The 19,510-nt window shown below is 39.9% G+C and overlaps 1 protein-coding gene across 2 annotated transcripts; it reads right to left on the minus strand.

Moving 5' to 3' along the window:
- Positions 1-5,015: 5,015 nt before the first annotated feature.
- On the minus strand, positions 5,016-18,287 carry LOC136240844 (uncharacterized). 2 transcript variants are annotated; one of them, XM_066031905.1, is made up of 4 exons: positions 18,150-18,287; positions 9,247-9,281; positions 8,482-8,919; positions 5,016-7,864 (listed from the first exon to the last, which is right to left on the minus strand). In XM_066031905.1, exon 4 carries the CDS (start codon positions 7,650-7,652, stop codon positions 6,825-6,827), a length of 828 nt encoding a protein of 275 aa, XP_065887977.1. In that variant the 5' UTR covers positions 7,653-7,864; positions 8,482-8,919; positions 9,247-9,281; positions 18,150-18,287; the 3' UTR covers positions 5,016-6,824. Both variants share the same exon structure in this region, with proteins under 2 accessions (XP_065887977.1, XP_065887978.1).
- Positions 18,288-19,510: the final 1,223 nt, after the last annotated feature.

A 19,510-nucleotide genomic window follows, 5' to 3' on the forward strand; every position in this document is an offset into this window, starting at 1 on the left:
ACAAGTGACCCTGTAGAGACATCAGCTAGAAGAAGTTACCTTGTAGAGAGTTCAGCTACAAAGAAACCGTTATGTAGAGAGTTCAACTACAAACAAATCACCTGTAGAGAGTTCAGCTACAAACGAATTACCCTGTAGAGAGATCAGCTAGAAGAAGTTACCTTGTAGAGAGTTCAGCCACAAACAATTTACCCTGTACAGAGATCAGCTAGAAGAAATTACCTTGTGGAGAGTTCAGCTACAAAGAAACCATCATGTAGAAAGTTCAGCTGCAAACAAATCACCTGTAGAGAGTCCAGCTACAAACAAATCACCCTGTAGAGAGATCAGCTATAAGAAGTCACCTTGTAGAGAGTTCAGCTACAAACAATTCACCCTGTACAGAGATCAGCTAGAAGAAATTACCTTATGGATAGTTCAACTACAAACAAATGACCTTCTAGAGAGATCAGCTAGAAGAAGTCACCCTGTAGAGAGTTCAGCTACAAAGAAACCATCATGCAGAGAGTTCAACTACAAACAAGTGACCCTGTAGAGACATCAGCTAGAAGAAGTTACTTTGTAGAGAGTTCAGCTACAAAGAAACCATCATGTAGAGAGTTCAACTACAAACTAGTGACCCTGTAGAGACATCAGCTAGAAGAAGTTACCTTGTAGAGAGTTCAGTTACAAAGGAACTATGCACCATGTAGAGAGTTCAGCTGCAAACAAAATCACCCTGTAGAGAGATCAGCTAGAAGAAATCACCTTGTAGATAGTTCAGCTACAAAGAAACCATCATGTAGAGAGTTCAGCTGCAAAAAAATCACCCTGGAGAGAGTTCAGCTACAAAAAGATCACCCTGTAGAGAGTTCAGCTAGAAGAATTCACCCTATAGAGAGTTCAGCTGCAAATAAATCACCCTGTAGAGAATTCAGCTACAAACAAACCGCCCTGTAGAAAGACCAGCTAGAAGAAGTTACCTTGTAGAGAGTTCAGTTACAAAGAAACCATCATGTAGGGAGTTCAGCTGCAAACAATTCACCCTGTAGAGAGATCAGCTAGAAGAAGTTACCTCGTAGAGAGTTTAGCTACAAAGAAACCACCATGTAGAGAGTTCAGCTGCAAACAAATCACGCTGTAGAGAGATCATCTACAAAAATATCACCCTGTAGAGAATTCAGCTAGAAGAAGTCACCTTGTAGAGAGTTCAGCTACAAAGAAACCATCATGTAGAGAGTTCAGCTGCAAACAAATTATCCTGTAGAGAAATCAGCTACAAACAGATTGCTCTGTAGAAAGATCAGCTAGAAGAAGTTACCTTGTAGAGAGTTCAGCTACAAAGAAACTATCATGTAGAGAGATCAGCTGCAAACAAATCACCCAGTAGAGAGTTTCAGCTATGAAAAGATCACTGTGTAGAGAGTTCAGCAAGAAGAAGTCACCTTGTAGAGAGTTCAGCTACAAAGAAACTATCATGTAGAGAGATCAGCTACAAACAAATCACCCTGTAGAGAGTTTCAGCTCCGAAAAGATCACTGTGTAGAGAGTTCAGCAAGAAGAAGTTACCTTGTAGAGAGTTCAGCTGCAAACAAATCACCCTGTAGTGAGATCAGCTAGAAGAAATTACCTTGTAGATAGTTCAGCTACAAACAATTTACCCTGTAGAGAGATCAGCTAGAAGAAGTCACCTTGTAGAGTGTTCAGTTATAAAGAAACCGCCGTGTAGAGTGTTCTGTAATAAATATATGTATTATATATATATATATAATTTGTACATTTACTGATAAAATCAGAAATATTTTAAGTATTTAACATCTGCTTCATCTTTTCTTCTTCCTGTGGTAAAGAAAAAGATAGGTTAAAAAATCCCAAAGCCGGCCTTTGGCCGGCTTTGGGGTATACAAATACAAAAAGAAGTGAAATCTAATCAAAAAACAGCTAAGCTTTAAAAAAAGGTGTGGCCCCCAAAAAGGCCATGGTGAAAAAAGATGTGAAATCCAAGGTGGCGGCCAAGAAATGGCGGTGATGGTAGGTTAATGGTAAAAATTTTAATAACGACAATTCAGGTGAATTTGGTGCCGCTCACACACACTACAGTATATAGCTAATCAGATTCAGTTATGCATGTGCTCGCATGCATATAATTCATGGGCGTAGGAACAGGGGGGGGGGGGCACAGGGGCCAGGGCCCCCCCAGTCTGTGGCCATGGATAGATATAACAGGCCAGGGCCCCTCCAGTTTGCAGTAGGAATCATTTTTACAGTAATGCAACATGTGACACGTAATAATTATAGATCATTGGCCTACTTGGACGTTGATAAGCTATGTTCCTTCCTCACCGAGTGAAATGTTGGTCCTAGTTTATTTGAAATAATATTAGAGGCGCTTAAAATGTTGTGATAATAAGCTACATCTCACGTGTGATTCGTGTTAGAAAATAATTAAAGAACTGTGCAGCTGCAGAGAGTTAACTTATATCTCAGTCTCACTGTCAGAAAACTTTGTCAAAATTAATTCGTAGTCGTGGTAGACCTATTTCAATGAGTCCAGTTGTTAGTGAAGGAGCTTTTAGCGAGGCTTCTAACGGTTCCCAAGCGGTTCTGGCAGAGGTAGTATTGTTCTAGCCCTGGCTCTATCCCTAATAACGAACCTGTGATGGAGGAAGCTGAATCAGAGCAGTCCCACTTCCCCCTGTACTTTCCAGACAACTACGGATCTGCGAACTAACACAGAATGTAGCTAATAGCTACTCAGGGGGGGAGATGTTAATTCATTAATTCATCCATACAAGTAATTTATAACTAGCTATCCTATCTATGTGTATTTCTGGGGGTATATTTAACAACATGAAATTAGTTCAAGTAACAGCCCCTTAAAAGCCTTATTAATTGTGTTTTGTGATGTCATCATTCTATCACATCATTAACGTGGTATACAAGGTTGTTATAAGATTACTTTATTTTATTTAAAAAAAAAATTATACTGGACAGCCAGTAATTACTGATGTGTCCAGGGGGACCAGCCCCAAGAAAAAATCAAATACACACGTACATGATTAACTAACTACTTACATACATGCAATTACATTAACTACAAATAAATACTTATCTAGCATAACTGTGATTATGATTATTGGCTAAAATTGCCTCCAGATTCAACCTCATAGCTCCTATTTTTCAAAAGTTTCCTGGGGGGGCATGCCCCCAGACCCCCCTAGAAGGAGAGCATGCAAAAGCATGCTCTGAGTGCGCTTTGCGCACAGTGCATGTACCCACAAGTAGCTACACTCTCCTCCACCACTGCTTTAGTTACCAGTAGTGGCCCCCCTATAGTTTTTTTTGTTTTGCTACACCCCTGTAATTATTAAGAATACTAATAAGCTTTCACTTAGTTGACTTCCAGTGTTAATATCTATCATTCATTGTACTCTTCACACTCATCAACCATTCAGCTATGGGATTCACTCACATACATGAAACCATTTGCCAGTTTGTTCTGCCAGTCCTCAAATGGAAGGTTAAATTACTCCATATGGCTTTGTAGTGTGCCCAATTTCAAGGGCGAATTTAGGGGGGTGCTGAAGCACCCCTCCTCCAAAATTTTACCATGTGCAAGCTAGGAAGCTTCTAGAAGTTGCAGTATAGATGCAATTGCATCTCACACGTACGCATGCATGGGCAATGAAAAGATGGAAAGAAAATTAAGAGAGAATGGCTAGTCTTTTCTTAGAATTACTAAGAGGGGTTCAAATTATACTTTTGGTGTGAGGCTTAACCTAAAAGCGGCTAAAAATCAAAATACTCTAATAGAACAGTCAACTACTCTAATACAACATCCATCATAATGTTGTTGTTTTTTTCTTCAAGAAGTTACCAGTGTGTTTTCTTGACCTGTGCACTGCTATCTTACCATTGCTCCAAACATCCTGCCATAATTATACTAATCACTTTCTGAGAACAACTTCTGTCAAATTGTTTAATATTACAGTAGGTATTTTCAGTTGTTGCTATAAACTTGATGCTTGGGTTGACATGCTTAAGTAAAACAGTTAATTTCTTAGCATGTATACAGTTAACAAGGCTGTACCATCTGAGAACTGTTTGTTTTTGTTTTATCAGTACCAAAGTTCCATGCTGCATGCAATTATCTGAATCTAGCATCAATTGAAGCTAATAAAATTTTATGTCATACAGGGTTTGCACTCCCAAACCCCTTGAAGCTCAACTTTATAAGCTCAAATGATACTGCAGCATTTATGCTGTCACGTTATAAGGGGGTTAGTTGTGGCCAAAAACTAGTTGTATATGTAAGTGACTTTGGACTCATGTTGTAAAAAATTAATATGGCCGGGGCCATATGTAAAAAGTCAGATTGAAATAACAACAGAACAGTCTGTGGCTACACTACAAAGTTGAAGTTATTTTTGTGTGCATTTTAAATCTCTACAATGACCTTAAGATCCAATTGACCTGTGTACTGTCTTTGACAATCCCACTGCTAGAGTCCCTACAAAAGCAGGCAGCTCGATGGATCTGTGGGAGTCGCTGGAGTCCATCTACCAGCTCTTGGACCATTTCTTCGAATGATTGTTGCTCCCAACTTCACCTTCCTTCTCTCCAGTCAAGACGAAGTTTCCTTTCGGTCAGTTTCCTCAATGACATATCACCAGCAAACATCTATTACATTTAATAGTCACTGTTCATTTAATTCCAGGGGGTTACTATTCAGTGGACTGACACATTTTTGTGTACTCTATATAATTGAGTGTCCTTGTTAATTTAAGAGCCCTTTGGAACCCTTCAGCCTGCTAGATGCTGAATAGCGTGGTGAGCACGGCTCTGATCGAGTGGAACTCACTACTGTTCATCGTACACTACAGCGCTATGCTCCAGGGAAATGGTCAACAAACGATTGAGCAAATGATAGACTCTAAGCGACAATGGAGTTGCAAGCCTGTACAATAGGATGCTAATAAATTCAGTCATATAGAAATGAATTGTTCTACGCATGTTAACAACATTCATACCCTTGCCCACTAATCTATGTCATTGTATAAAATTAATAGTCAACAAAATGTTTACACTTGGCTACCTGAAATGCAGACAACTGAGTTACAAAACAGTCAATAGCAGTTGTACCATGTTACAAAAACAACAAGTAATACATACAAGTATTCTACACTGTAACAATGACAGAAACAGTCAATAGACCATGTTACAAAAACAACAAGCAATACATATATGTATTCTACATTGTAACAATGACAGAAACAGTCAATAGCAGTTGTACCATGTTACAAAAACAACAAGCAATACATATAAGTATTCTACATTGTAACAATGACAGAAACAGTCAATAGCAGTTGTACCATGTTACAAAAACAACAAGCAATACATATAAGTATTCTACATTATAACAACGTCATCATGCTAACACTATACAATTAAAAAAAAATCATACAAAGTAAATAATTATGTTAAAACACCTTCAATCTAATACAATTCCAAACTCTTTAGTTAGCTTACTTTTGTGTGCAGTTCCTAGGGATGTCATGATTTCTGGAGGTACCTCTAGCTGTGTTGGAATGAACCATGGACAACGAAGCCACACACATTGTACACTGAAATGGTAATACACATTTGCAAAACGATGGGAAACTGCTTGTCCTGGTGGAGTGTATTCACACCACTCTTGGTGGCGGATGCACATATCATCATTGTTCTTGTTGTATTTGTTGCGACATCCTACACATACACTAATATTGCCAGTTATTTGACAGAGTGTGAATGGTGTGGGAGGTGTTGAAGAAGCTGAACTATAGGATGGATGAGGGTGAGACCATCTTTGATCAGACATCCAAGGTGACAAATTAAGATATTGGTGAGTTAAACTACATTGAAGGAGGTGGGATTAGAGGGGTAGGATGAGCAGAAGCATAAGATGGGGAGGACGAGCAGAAGCAGTAGGACTCTGAAAAAATGATGTTGACCAACTGTCTTGTTCGATAAACGAAGGATTAGGCAACCACTTGTCCACAGCGACTGAGGCTTTTCGCTTTCTATTTGTCTCTCCCCCTTTCCTCCCCCTGCCTTTTGGCATTGTCGCTTCAGCAAACTTGGAAATCATTGGTGTCTTCTTAGCTTTCAGCATTTTTCCAACAAAATTGTTAAGTTTTCCCCCAAGTTCTGCCACTGCTACTGAATGGGCGCAAATACCTAATCCCTTCCAATTTGGGCAATCTGAATCACAAGCAAATAGGTCAGATTTTTTCGGTGTAACGAGATGTGGTTTCTTACCCCGATAACTTAAAACAAACTTTGCACCATCATCACAACCTGGAGCCGGAACAATTGCACCTTCTGTAGCTATTAACTCGGCAGCTTTGTTCCAGATTCCCTGCAGACAAGTAAGAGGAATGCGTGAAGTTTCTGCAAATGCTGTATAATCAACAGATAAAGATGAAGAAAGGGATCGGTCTCGACCAAAGCTAATGGTACACTGCGTAATGTCATTATCAGGCTCTGAACTACCAGCGACAAGTGCAGTGGTAAACTTATGTAAATACTGTTTCCTTTGAGCTGTAGTCATTGCAAACCACTTAGTCTCTGGTATTTTCCAGAACTATATTGCTCACATATTTCATATTTACCTCTACCCACTATTGCCTTCTCCACTTCTTGCACTTGTTCTTCTACTAATTCCTTGTACTTCTCCAAAAATATTGGTAATTCATTTTGCTTGTAATTTACTTTGTGTTTTAATATATAATTTGCTGATTCCGACACATTTGTTGTGAATTTAGATGGTGGTGAACCCAAACCACACTCCTCTCGCACTCCTTTCAACATTGAGCTACGAATCGCAGGTATCTTGTACAATTAAACCAATCAATAAAACTATCAACATCACTTGTACTGGTAGTTGCTGTGTCCTGGCCTTTCCATTGTGTGATTAACCTTTCCAGCTTAGCATCAAAATCATCAGCATCCTCAGCATATGTAAGCCCTTCAACATATTCTGTACCTAGCTTCTTTCCAAAAACATCATCAAGAATTTCTACTGAAAGCTGTGATGGAATGTTACATTCACGAAGCTTGTCTTTAACATTTCTGCGAACATGAATGGAACAAGTCAGGTGTTGAGCAAGCCCAAATTCATGCTTAAAAACATCAAGGAGAGCCTTTTCACCATCAGTACCTAGCACTCTGATACCCTCCAGTTCCTGACACAGTGTAGACGCAAAGAAAAGATAAGACGCAAATGTCTTCTTGAAATGGACACATGCTGGACCAACAATAACTGGTGGTTGGCGAAATTGCTTTGTTTGCAATAAAAGATTACGGTATGTTATTAAAGTCACTTCAAAGTCCCCTAAAGAAAATGTTGGATCAACAGTGAGCACACAGAAATCAATAGGAGAAGTACAGAAGCGGACAATATCTGTAAGCTGGGTATCCGTTGCTACCACTACAGCTGGTTCAGGCGCAGCGTTTACAGCTCTAACAAACTTATTAAAAGGGTCCTCAGTGTACGCCTGCTGCATTACAACAAAAAAGATTGTTGGCTGCAGCATCACTACTAACACCGGAGACAACCATTCGTTTTTCTTTACTCTTGAAATTTGAAACTTGTTTCTCATCTCTAGGCAACTGCCCTGGAGCTGTTGCATTAATGACTCCGCCGAAAGTGCGTGACACAGAATGGACTACTGACTTAGGATTGCCTTGAATGCACTCATCTTTAATCCTCAATTTAGTGCTAGACCATGTTGGATGAAATGGTGTTCCCCTTTAAAATTTCCATGGTATGTCACCGTAGGTACAAATCCTTCGGGTAGGTGGTACACCAGTAAGCACAAGTAGTGGGGATTGTTCAAAGAATCTGTAGAATAAAATAAGAATAAACTGATAACTTAGCAGCTCTACAACACAGTGAACTCTTATTAATTCCTTGATTAGGGAACAGTCAGTATTACAACTCACTACTATGAGCAGCAAAAGAAAAAAGATCTCTTCAATGTATAAAATTAAATCTCAGGGATTCACTTTTATTGCTCAACATGTAACTGTATATTGTTGGTAAGTACCACTGAGTGGCCACCTCTTAAGTAAGACCACCTCATTATAGAGGTAGGTCCCAACATAGCCAAGGTGTACTTCATGACCTCATTAATAAGACCACCTCGTTATAGTGACCATGTAATTTAAGGTCCTAACATAGCTAAGGTGTACATATGACCTCATTAATAAGACCACCTCATTATAGTGACCATCTCAAGTAGGTCCCCAACATAGCTAAGATGTACTTCATGACCTCATTAATAAGACCACCTCATTATAGTGACCATCTCAAGTAGGTCCCCAACATAGCTAAGGTGTACTTCATGACCTCATTAATAAGACCACTTCATTACAGTGACCATGTCAAGTAGGTCCCCAACATAACTAAGGTGTACTTCATGATCTCTCTACCTCCTCATTATAGAAATATATACTTACCTGATACAAATGCTATCATCCGTTTAAATTTGTTATTTGATGGATGGACACTGTGAAGACGACGAAGCAACACAACATTATCTCCGGTAGCACCAGCAGCACATTTTTCTACATACAAATGGTCACCGGGTTCCACTTGCACTCTAAAATACAATGGGTGAGACCCTGAATGTTCCCACTTCCTGAAGTTGTCATTCTTGATGTCATCAGGGTGCTCAAGCTTATGAATGTTAACCACGTATGTGGCACTCTTAGTGATGTCAGCTGGCCGTACAGTGCAGATCACAGATGCTGAAATCTTAGGGTCCAGCAGAATTTTTAAAATCCGTTCAGCACTATACTTGTTTGGAGGAACTTCATATATTGGTTGTATACAATCACTGTAATCTAGCTTTTTACACACACTGATGGTTTCATTGGAAGATTCACTGGGTCCATCTAAAAAAAAATCGATCCCAATAATTGAATTACTCAATTTAGACCAGTGCAATTATCTTAATACATGTTAATGACAAGATCCAGAACACAATTCCGTGAAGGAAAGTAAAATGACTGCTTTGTCACTGGCAGTGTTTGCAATGAGTACTTTTTTGAATGATAAACTGATTTTGGTGTACTGAGTTAAAGAAAACATTGGCAGCAGCTCATTAAGGCTCTTCCAAAAAGGGGGGTTCCATGGAACCCTTTAAACCCCCTGGATCTGCCCTGCATATAATATATACAGATATATCACTGTGCACTTTTACTTCAAATGGTATAACTTACTGTCTACTATGTCTGCCACTCTTTCAACAACATCCCTATAAAAATAGTCATAATCAAACGCAGTCTAGCAGTATGGTCAAATAAATTTATTGAAAACATATAACTGTAATCAAAGTATAGATGTAAATACAGATATGTACATAATGATTTAGTGCATACAGGTTATCAAGTAACTTAAAATATTTATCAAAACATAGTAATATTTCAATACCAGAAGAAAAACATTGAGGTTGCCACACTACAAGCACCTGCCTTAATATGTACTGTGTATTTTCTGGCGTTTGAATGAAATGAATTAGACAGAAAATAAGCTCCCACGTTAATACGTCATGGTTGTGTCATGCGTAGCATGTGATGCTTGGTATAAAAGTGTGTTGTGAAATATTATAATTCATTCTAGGCCACAAGAGTGTTACAGGTTGGCTTGTCTTATTTGACTGCGTTCGAGGATGGATGACGACAAATGTGAAAAGCTAATGAATGAAATGCGGGAGATCCAAAAAGCTCAGCGACAGGCTGATGATAAGCTCTCGAGCTCCTTACAGGAGCTCAGGAAAGAAGTGAACACGGCGTAGGAAAAGACGGCCAAGGATCTCTCCCAGAAGATAACTAAGTCGGGATATACATTCCAGAAGAAAGGCCATGAACACCAGTTTACGTTTAATTCCGGAATGCAAGAATCCATCTCATCGGCCTGCAGCGAGCTGGAGGAGTTGGCGGCCGACCCATCAGATAAGGATGCCCTGGCCAAAGTTGATGCCTGTCTGGATGAAGGTGCGAAGGCCTTGCATAAAAGGCAGAAACACATTATGATAGCCGACAGTTCTGATTGGGATGCCATCCGACATTATGAAGTCGATCCTTTAGCCGACGATGAAAAGAAAATTAAAAGGGCGAAGAAGGAGTTAAAGAAGGAATCGGAGACAACTGGAGTTACGTACAGAAAGCGGCGTGGTGGTGGCCATATTAATGGGGGATACAGGAAGAGACGCCCGCAATTCTTTATGGACCAACCAGGACCTGAGGGATGTGTACCGGCCACCACCGCTAATGGCCACGGGGGGGCCCCCCATATCAATACAGAGCTCCGGTTGGGCAGTACCAGAGTATGCAGTACCGCAACCAACAGAAGCTATGACCATGCTATGGCTGTGGAGGATATGGCCACCTGGTTGCCAGTTGCAAAGCGAAAGACCGCTTGTATCCTCTGTACCAGCCTGTGGTGAGCAGTGCTGCTGATGTGTTTGAGTTTGTAGGTCAAAGTTCTTGTGGTACATGTGTTGATAGTCCAGTTGTTGGGCAAGTTAAGTACAATGAGTGTGTTGATGGCCTGGTTACTGAACCAGCTAAATACAAAGAGTTCATTGATAGTCTGGCTTCCAGGCCAACTAATAACATAAAGTGTGTTGATAATCTGACTGCTGGGCCAGCTAATATCAAAGGGTGTGTTGATAATCTGGCTGCTGGGCCAGCTAAATGCCAAGAGTTGGATGTTGAGCCAATGGTTAGGCCCCTTGTAATTGATGCTAAAAATGTCCATAAGTCTGAGGGTTTACATGAGATGCCTGATGTGCACCAGGTCAATTATCATGGCATGTCCGGTGGTGAAGCATGTTCTGACATAACTCAGAAATTCTGGGAAGCAGAGTCCAGTGGACTACAGCAAATAACCGATGTCCAAGGACGCCTTAAAAAGAATATAGAGTTCTGGGAGAATGTGCTGGATGCTTCTCCCCCAGTTTTAGATTGTATAAGAAATGGGTATCGCCTGCCTCTTAAGTTTATCCCCCCTACACACTTCCAACATAATCACAAATCTGCCACAAGCCACAGTGATTTTGTATCTGAAGCAATTGAAAATCTGGTTAACAACAGATGTGCAGCACAAGTGGAGGGCAGACCATATATATGTAGCCCTCTTTCAGTTGTGTCAAACTCATCAGGCAAGCTTTGTCTGGTCTAATCTAAAATACCTAAACCAGTATTTGCATGTATTGAGTTTTAAGTACGAAGACCTAAGAACAGCCGCCCTGATGTTTGAGCCTGGCGAATATATGTTTAAGTTTGATTTAAAGTCTGGCTATCATCATATTGATATACATCCTGAGTATCAAAAATATTTGGGTTTTCATTGGGAGACCGACGGTGAAACAAACTATTTTGTGTTTAAAGTCCTTCCATTTGGGCTTGCAACTGCATGTTACCTATTTACCAAGTTGATGAGACCTTTGGTAAGGCATTGGCGTGGTAGAGGATTGAAGGCTATTGTGTACCTGGATGATGGAATTGTAGCTGTAAAAAGTAAGGAGAACGCCTTAATAGAAAGTGCCCAAGTTAAGCTGGACCTGAGAAATGCGGGATTCGTTGTTAAAACTGAGAAATGTGAATGGGAGCCTAAGTGCAACATGGAATGGCTGGGATTCCTAATCGACTTATAAGTGGGTGAATTTTCTGTCCCTGCAGGTAAACTTGATATGCTTTAGTCAAAGTTGCTGGCAGAGAAGGAGGCCCAGTTGGTCCCAGCAAGAAAACTAGCAAGTCTGATAGGCACAATAATTTCAATGTCCTTAGCCCTTGGCCCAGTTACCCGCCTAATGATCCGTAGCTTGTATTCTGTGCTTAAGGACCGCACTTCATGGTGCCAAAAGTTAGCATTGTCATTGGAAGCTTTGGATGAAGTCCAATTTTGGTTAGATAACAGATCTCAATTTAATGGTAGAAACATATGGCCCACACCATCTGCAGTGAGGGTGGTATACTCAGATGCTAGATAACATATCTCAATTTAATGGTAGAAACATATGGCCCACACCATCTGCAGTGAGGGTGGTATACTCAGATACTAGTAGTACTGGCTATGGGGGATATGTAGTGGAGCATGGTAACAAGGTGGCTAACAGTCAGTGGTCACCCAGTGAGGTAGTGCAAAGCTCTACGTGGTGGGAACTGAAAGCTGTCAGAATGGTATTAGAATTGTTTCAGTCAAAATTAAAGAATGAGTGTGTGCGTTGGTTCACAGACAACCAGAACGTGGTGAGGATTGTCCAGTATGGAAGTAAAAAGCCATCCTTGCAGGCAGAGGCCTTAGGAATTTTTTCTACATGTGCTAGTAATAACATACGAATTGAGCCAGAGTGGATTCCTAGAGAACAGAATGAACTGGCAGACTACTATAGCCGCATCGTTGATTACGATGACTGGATGTTGAACCCCTCTGTTTTTAGCTGGTTGGATTCTTTGTGGGGCCCCCACTATGTTGATCGTTTTGCTAACCCATCTAATGCCCAACTCAAGTGGTTCAATTCAAGGTATTGGGCGCCTGGATCAGAGGCTGTCGATGCCTTTACATGTTCCTGGACGGATGAGAATAATTGGTGGTGTCCCCCTGTTTATTTGATTCCAAGGGTTATTCGGCATGCCCAAGCTACGCACTGTAAAGGAACCCTAATAGTCCCCCAGTGGATATCTTCCCCTTTTGGCCCCTATTGTTTGCAGATGGTATAAATCCAATAAAATCAGTTGTGGGGATAGCTGAGCTTCCTAATAGTGAAGCCCTCTTTCTGTCAGGTCCAACAGGTCAAAATCTGTTTAAGGGTTTACCTAATACTCCAGTTTTACTGAAGCTAGATTTTACAATGTAGCACAGCCACAGATATAATCATCCAAAAAAAAAATTTTTTTAAAAAGAGACAGTAATATAAAAATAAACAAATAAATAAAATTAAAAAAATAAATAAATTAAAAAAAAAGCGTGTTGTTCAAGGAGATGTTGCTAGAATTTTGACGATTTTTTGCCTTCAGCCAATAGTTGCAGCCTCCAGTGCTTTGAATATGGTGGCAGCCTTAGAGCTTATGCTGAGCAATACAGCCTACAGTGCTAATGACAGCAGCCTACAGTGCTATTGATTAGTGCCTACAGTGCTATTATGAACGACAACAGCCTACAGTGCTAATATAAAGTATGTACAGTCTGCAGTGCTAATGCAGATAACTTCTGCCTACAGTGCTAATGTGAATGATCATTTGTGCAGCCTATAGTTCTATCAATAACCAGAGGTAATGTATATATTGTGTGTGTTATAGAAAAATGTTCCGAATGGGCAACTGCCACAGCTTTTTAGTACCCAGTACCCTGGTGTATGACATGATGCAGCTGCACCTCAATTGATTGATGACCCAAACTCATCCCACGTGCATGTGACATGTTCTCTTTGTTCTAGGTGATATGCATGGGTATATGGTATCTAGAAACTATATACGGCTGCTTAATATTATAACACACAGGTATTCTACTAGAAGGAAGCTGGAAGCTACTAGATGAGCTAGAAGATTCTGGGCTAAAGGAATTGGCAAAGAAGTTACCTAACACAGTCCTCCATAGTCATGCTAATAGCACTGTTAAGAAATACTTGGGTGCATTCAGGAGGTGGAAGAAATGGGCAACCTCTCATAAGTTGGTGCCTTTGCCAGCTAAACCTCATGAAGTAGCCTTATACCTTCAGCACCTGGGGGAAAAGACCAGGTCAAAGTCAGCAGCATAAGAAGCCTGTAATGCCCTCTCATGGGCCCATGCAAGCGCAGGATTGGCTTCACCATCTTCTAACCTATTCGTGAAGACTGTGTTGGAAGGGCTTCAGCGGTCATATGCTAAACCATTAGTGAAGAAGGAGCCGCTAACAGTGGATATGCTGGAGAGGATCGTTGATGATGCAGAGAAGTCAGGAACACTGTCTGATCTACGCTTAGCTACTGCCTGCCTTCTGGAATTTGCAGGTTTTCTTCGGTTTGATGAGCTCATAAGGCTGAGACCATGCGAAATTAAGTTTTCTGAAGAAATGCTAGCAATTAAGATTCCAGGGAGTAAGACAGATCAGCTGCGTCAAGGAGACGAGGTTGTCATATCAAGAACTGGAAGCCAGACATGCCCTGTAGCTATGCTCGAGTGTTATATGGCTAGGACAGCCACACCCCATGAGGACCAGCATTTCCTCTTAAAAGCCAATACAAAAAACCAAGCATTGTGAAGAGTTGCGAGGCACAGGAAAGATAAGTTTTTTGTTTGCAAGACCTTTTTCGGAAGAAGCTGTCCAGCCTGGGGTATAACGTCAAGGACTTTGGTCTTCACAGTTTGAGGGCTGGTGGTGCTACAGCAGCGGCCAATGCTAAGGTGCCCAATGGGCTCTTCAAAAGACATGGGCGATGGTGCTCAGAATCAGCAAAGGATGGTTATGTGAAGGATAACATTGATACAAGTCTCTCAAAGTTTGGGACTGTATCTTAATATAGCTATAAACGCCTTCTTTGTGCCCTCTAGAGTCAATAATTATTATAGCTAACCTTCTGTGGTGGCACAATCCAAAGAGTTGAATAGTGGGTGTATGGTGTGTGGTATGTGTATTTTCTGGCGTTTGAATGAAATGAATTAGACAGAAAATAAGCTTCCACGTTAATACGTCATGGTTGTGTCATGCGTAGAATGTGATGCTTGGTATAAAAGTGTGTTGTGAAATATTATAATTCATTCTAGGCCACAAGAGTGTTACAGGTTGAGCCCATCAACCCTCCCTTCTGGTTTTCCTTGACTCAGATGTTAGATAACTGATCGTAGGAGGAGATTCATAATTTTGACTTTATACTGGCATACACACTGTGGAGTGGAGCATTTTGGGTTTTTTCCTACATGGCCAAAAAAAAGAAAAAAAAAGTGAGCTTGTAGGTTTTTTCCCTGAGTTGTTCTGGGCTGGACAGCTCAAATTTTTTTTGTTCAGTTTATTATAATTTTGCTAGCCCCCACTCCACAAAACATATGGATTTTGCAATATAATTCAAGTTTGATCAGTTTTGTAGTGTCTCTTATTGTATGCTGTGCAAGAGTCAATAATTATTATAGCCAACCTTCTGTGGTGGCACAATCCAAAGAGTTGTATGGTGTGTGGTATGGTATGTTGTGGGAGGAACTACATTCCTTGGTTGTTATGATGCATACAAGAAAGGGAGTGTATAAACAGTGGAATGGACTACTGGAATGGTGGAATACTGGAATGGATTTTTTTAAAGTTCAATATCATTTTTTAAATCCAAATAAATAGGATTCCCCTTGAAGTCAACTCTTTTAGCATAATTCACCTCACCATAGACAAAGTTTACCAATATATTGTACTGTAAAGTAAGTTATGAACATGCACAATAGCAGTTTATTGGGAACACTAAGAAGACTCCTGACTTAACCCTTGTTCCCAAATGATAAAAAGTTAGCTAGCTAGCTGATTACATGAACGCATTGTGAAAGTACATTCACTGTATAATGAAGTATTCATTTATTATCAACTTTACCAGTTAGGCACTGGAGGACGAACACAGAAGGCAGAGCCTGTACGAGGTGTTTACCACTAACCTATAGGAGCCTAAGCGAAAATCTTTGGGTAAAGTGAAATGGGACTATCTTGTAAGCGTTTACAATGAGCCTTTGCCACAATTATGTCAGAAAACAAAATTTAAGCCAAAGTTCATTGTGGCAGTGTCATGTTGCACACTGAACTGAACCATAGTTAGTTTCACACAAGTAATAAAGTATTGAGTTTTAAGTCATACAAGTGTTGTGGTGAGGAAAAAGAGCTGACTTCAAGGGGAATCCTATTTATTTGCTTACATAAGGGGAGGAGTTGTACTTATTTGGATGTAAAAAATGATATTGAACTTTAAAAAATTCCATTCCACCATTCCACCATTCCATTCCACTGTTTATACACTCCCATACAAGAAATGATACAATAAGCTAATAATGCAACACTGTCTAGCACTAATTTCCAGCCACATATACACACTGTATGCTTATTCTATATATATATATACTTGAGATATAGATATAAAGAAAGCAAACAGAAATTGGATGCATAAACCATGAGGTCACTGGAAAAGGAAGCCTTAGCATGTAGTTCTATGTACCACTACATAATAGAGAAATGTGTGGTATTAGGTCACTGGGAAAGGAAGCCTTAGCATGTAGTTCTATGTAACCCTCCATAATAGAGAAATGTGTGGTATTTGTACAGTCAGATGCTAGAAAAATTGTATGACTACGCATTCTTTCTTCATGCTTAGTCAGGAAAACGCAATGGAAAAGGTACAGTCGATGGCAGAATTGTTGAAATTTCTCTTACCATGCTGTAAACATTCCGTGGGCCGGAAAACTATTTGTAGTGACGCCGGATCAGCCGGATTGAGGGAAAAGATTAGTGTGGTTCAATTGCTGTTGAATCCGTGGCAAGAACAATAAAGTTTATTCACAAGGAGCCTTACGGAAACACTCACGGTACGGCATACTTTTTTTCAAGAATACTTTTTTCAAGAATTCTGCAGTCGACTGTAAATAGGCCTGTGCCTTTGTCAGCGTATCAGCAATAAGCAGACCATTATTGCAATATATATCAGAAACCAGACCAGCTATACTCTAATAAGTCCTTCTAATATGTTAATACCTTAAGTAAATTGAATCTAACCGTGTAGTGGCTAAGCCATCCATCCAGTCATTTTGGCAGCAGAATCAAAAACATTCTTGTCATACATTTTTAGGCTTGTCAACACAACTGTATTTTTTTTCTTTTGTCATTTGGTTGGGAAAAAAAGACAGTCTGGTAACATAGCCAATAGCTAGTCAGTAGCAGCTCTTACTTCTGTTAATTAAATGACCTGCTAATGGATCATGAATATTATTATTGTAGTGGTAAAGAGTGTGTACGTATTCATGATTGCTACGTACCAGCTATGTTACCAGACTTTTTCCAACCAAATGACAAAAGAAAACAACACTCTGTGTTGACGAGACTAACACGTTTTATAGTCTTCATTTTTGTCTCTACACGATTCCTAACAAGCATTACAAAAGTCATGCCAATTTCTTTTACCTACCCGAAGACCTAATTTTTTTTACATAATTTCCAATTTTTTTTTGTAAATTCTCTTGGTCACAGGGTTCGTATATATACGTGTGTCTCCAAAGACCTCTATCAGTGAACTGTATTGCAATCGAAAACATTCTGGTTGGAGTATTGCCGCGGCTGAGAAATAGAGTGTGGTTTTGCTCTTGCTGTCTATGTACTGCCTAAGTCTGGTGCGTGAATTCGCACAGTAATCAATCTACATCAATAGTTAAAACAGGGCTGGATCTGGCCAAATTGGGTTGGGTGGGCCATCCATGGTTGGTGGTAGGTAGCTGCTCCTGCTAGGGGGGTCTGGGGGCATGCTCCCCCAGGAAAAGATTAAAACCAAATGCCATCTACAAGCATATTTAGCCTAATTTCAGTTGGGCATAGTTATCTGATATTACAATCAATAACTACATTGAATTCGTTCATTAACAGCTGTATGTATTAAACCTAAGCTTATTGGCCAGTTGCTATAGATGAATAATGACCACACTACTGTTACTGTAATAGTGGTGTGGTCTAAATTGCACCACATAGACAATAAGGCACCCACAAATATTTTGATGCATGCTCCTGCCAAGACTTTTCCGTAATACTCAGTGTTTGAGAGACTGGTAGACTTGTAGCAGTGTCTAAGTCTATTTCATGCAGTACAGACTAGTACTTAGCATACTTTACAAGAAGTTTTGTAAGTTCGAGTGTAAGTTTTAATTTTAAAAGCAGCAGACTTGTACGCGTAATTTTATGGCTTCTTGTACTGTTAGTCTACTCACATATCAGCAGTTAACTTGACTAGTATGTTATAGCATAGATTATCTATGCTATAACATACTAGTCACTTGAAGTTAACTGTAGTTGGGGTGGGCCATGGCCTACTCGGCCCCCCTCCCCTCCAGAGCCAGCCTTGTAAAAACGCTAGTTATTGCGATACTACACCCCCATGATTACACTGCGCTAAATAGAAACCATACTGCTCACCGGTACTTCCTTGACTTCAGTAGCGAACCCTCAAGAATCAACACTATCATCTGTATCTGAGTGAACAATTATCGGTGAATCAGCACTCATCTTCCAAACACGTGTACAATACAATACCACTGACTCAGCACAACAATGGGAACACGTGAAATGCGCATGCGCAAACTGATCATTTGTACTGTATATGACCGAATTTGTTAGAATCCTGTGCAACTCCGCTTCGCTTTGAGTCTATCGTTTACTCGACCACTTCCCTGGAGCATTACTATAATAGTAAGCGTTGTAGTGTATAGCGAGTTCTTGGACAATCTTCGCGTGTTCCACTCAGTACCGTGCTCGCCACGCTATTCAGCATCTAGTAGGCTGAAGGTTCCAAAAGGGCTCTTAAATTAACAAGGACACTCGATTATATAGAATACACAAAAATGTGGCAGTCCAGTAGCCCAGTCCAGTATTACAGTCCAGTAGTCCAGTCCACCGAATAGTAACGCCCTTTAATTCCATGGCATCTACCAGAAGTCACCATCTTTCACTAGTCCCTCCACAGTCCACCATTAATTCTAGGAGATACTCTTTTTTGTCAACACAACTTTCTTCTGGAACACTGTACCATTACATATCCTTGAAGACAGTAATCGAAAGTCTTTCCGGCATCACCTTTATAATTACTTATGTATCAAGTAACTTCTTAATCACTGTTTTGTGTTATGTTGTACTGTTTAGTTTGTATTGTACTACAGGTATATGTATATGTATGTTTGTTTTTGTAGGCGGACACCTTGTACAGGCTTTGCCTTTTGTGTATGCCTTCCTTTTTTGGTAAATTGATAATAATAATCCACTATTATATATATCCAACAGTGTTGGGAGTAATGTGTTCCGTAATATTACTGATTACTTTTGTGGTAACTAAGTAATATAACGAAATACGCTATAAGAACAGGTAATATAACTCAAGTTACAATGTAACGCGTTACCTAAGTAATATAGTTACTGTAACGAGTCTAATATTACGAAATATTATTACTACAAATAACGAAGTTACTAATCTCGTTAGTTATCCGCTGAGTAACGCCTAGCCACAACGAAGTAACGAAGCCTACTGAATGAAGCTTATTCACCAGCTTCTTACTTATAGCCAAGATTTGCACATTTTCCAACAATGCAATCATGTCACGTGATAAAGTGGTAGTTTCACACGTGACAGCTTAAGACTGTGGACACAAAGTAATATAATATGTAATATTATTATAGTTACTTTATTTTATGGGTAATATGTAACTGTAATTATAACTAAATAGTTCAGTTGCAAGTAATATGTAATATGTAACTAGTTACTTTTACAAAGTAACTTGCCCAAC

The sequence above is a fragment of the Dysidea avara genome, chromosome 12 (assembly GCF_963678975.1).
Source record: "Dysidea avara chromosome 12, odDysAvar1.4, whole genome shotgun sequence".
Classification (NCBI taxonomy): domain Eukaryota; kingdom Metazoa; phylum Porifera; class Demospongiae; order Dictyoceratida; family Dysideidae; genus Dysidea; species Dysidea avara.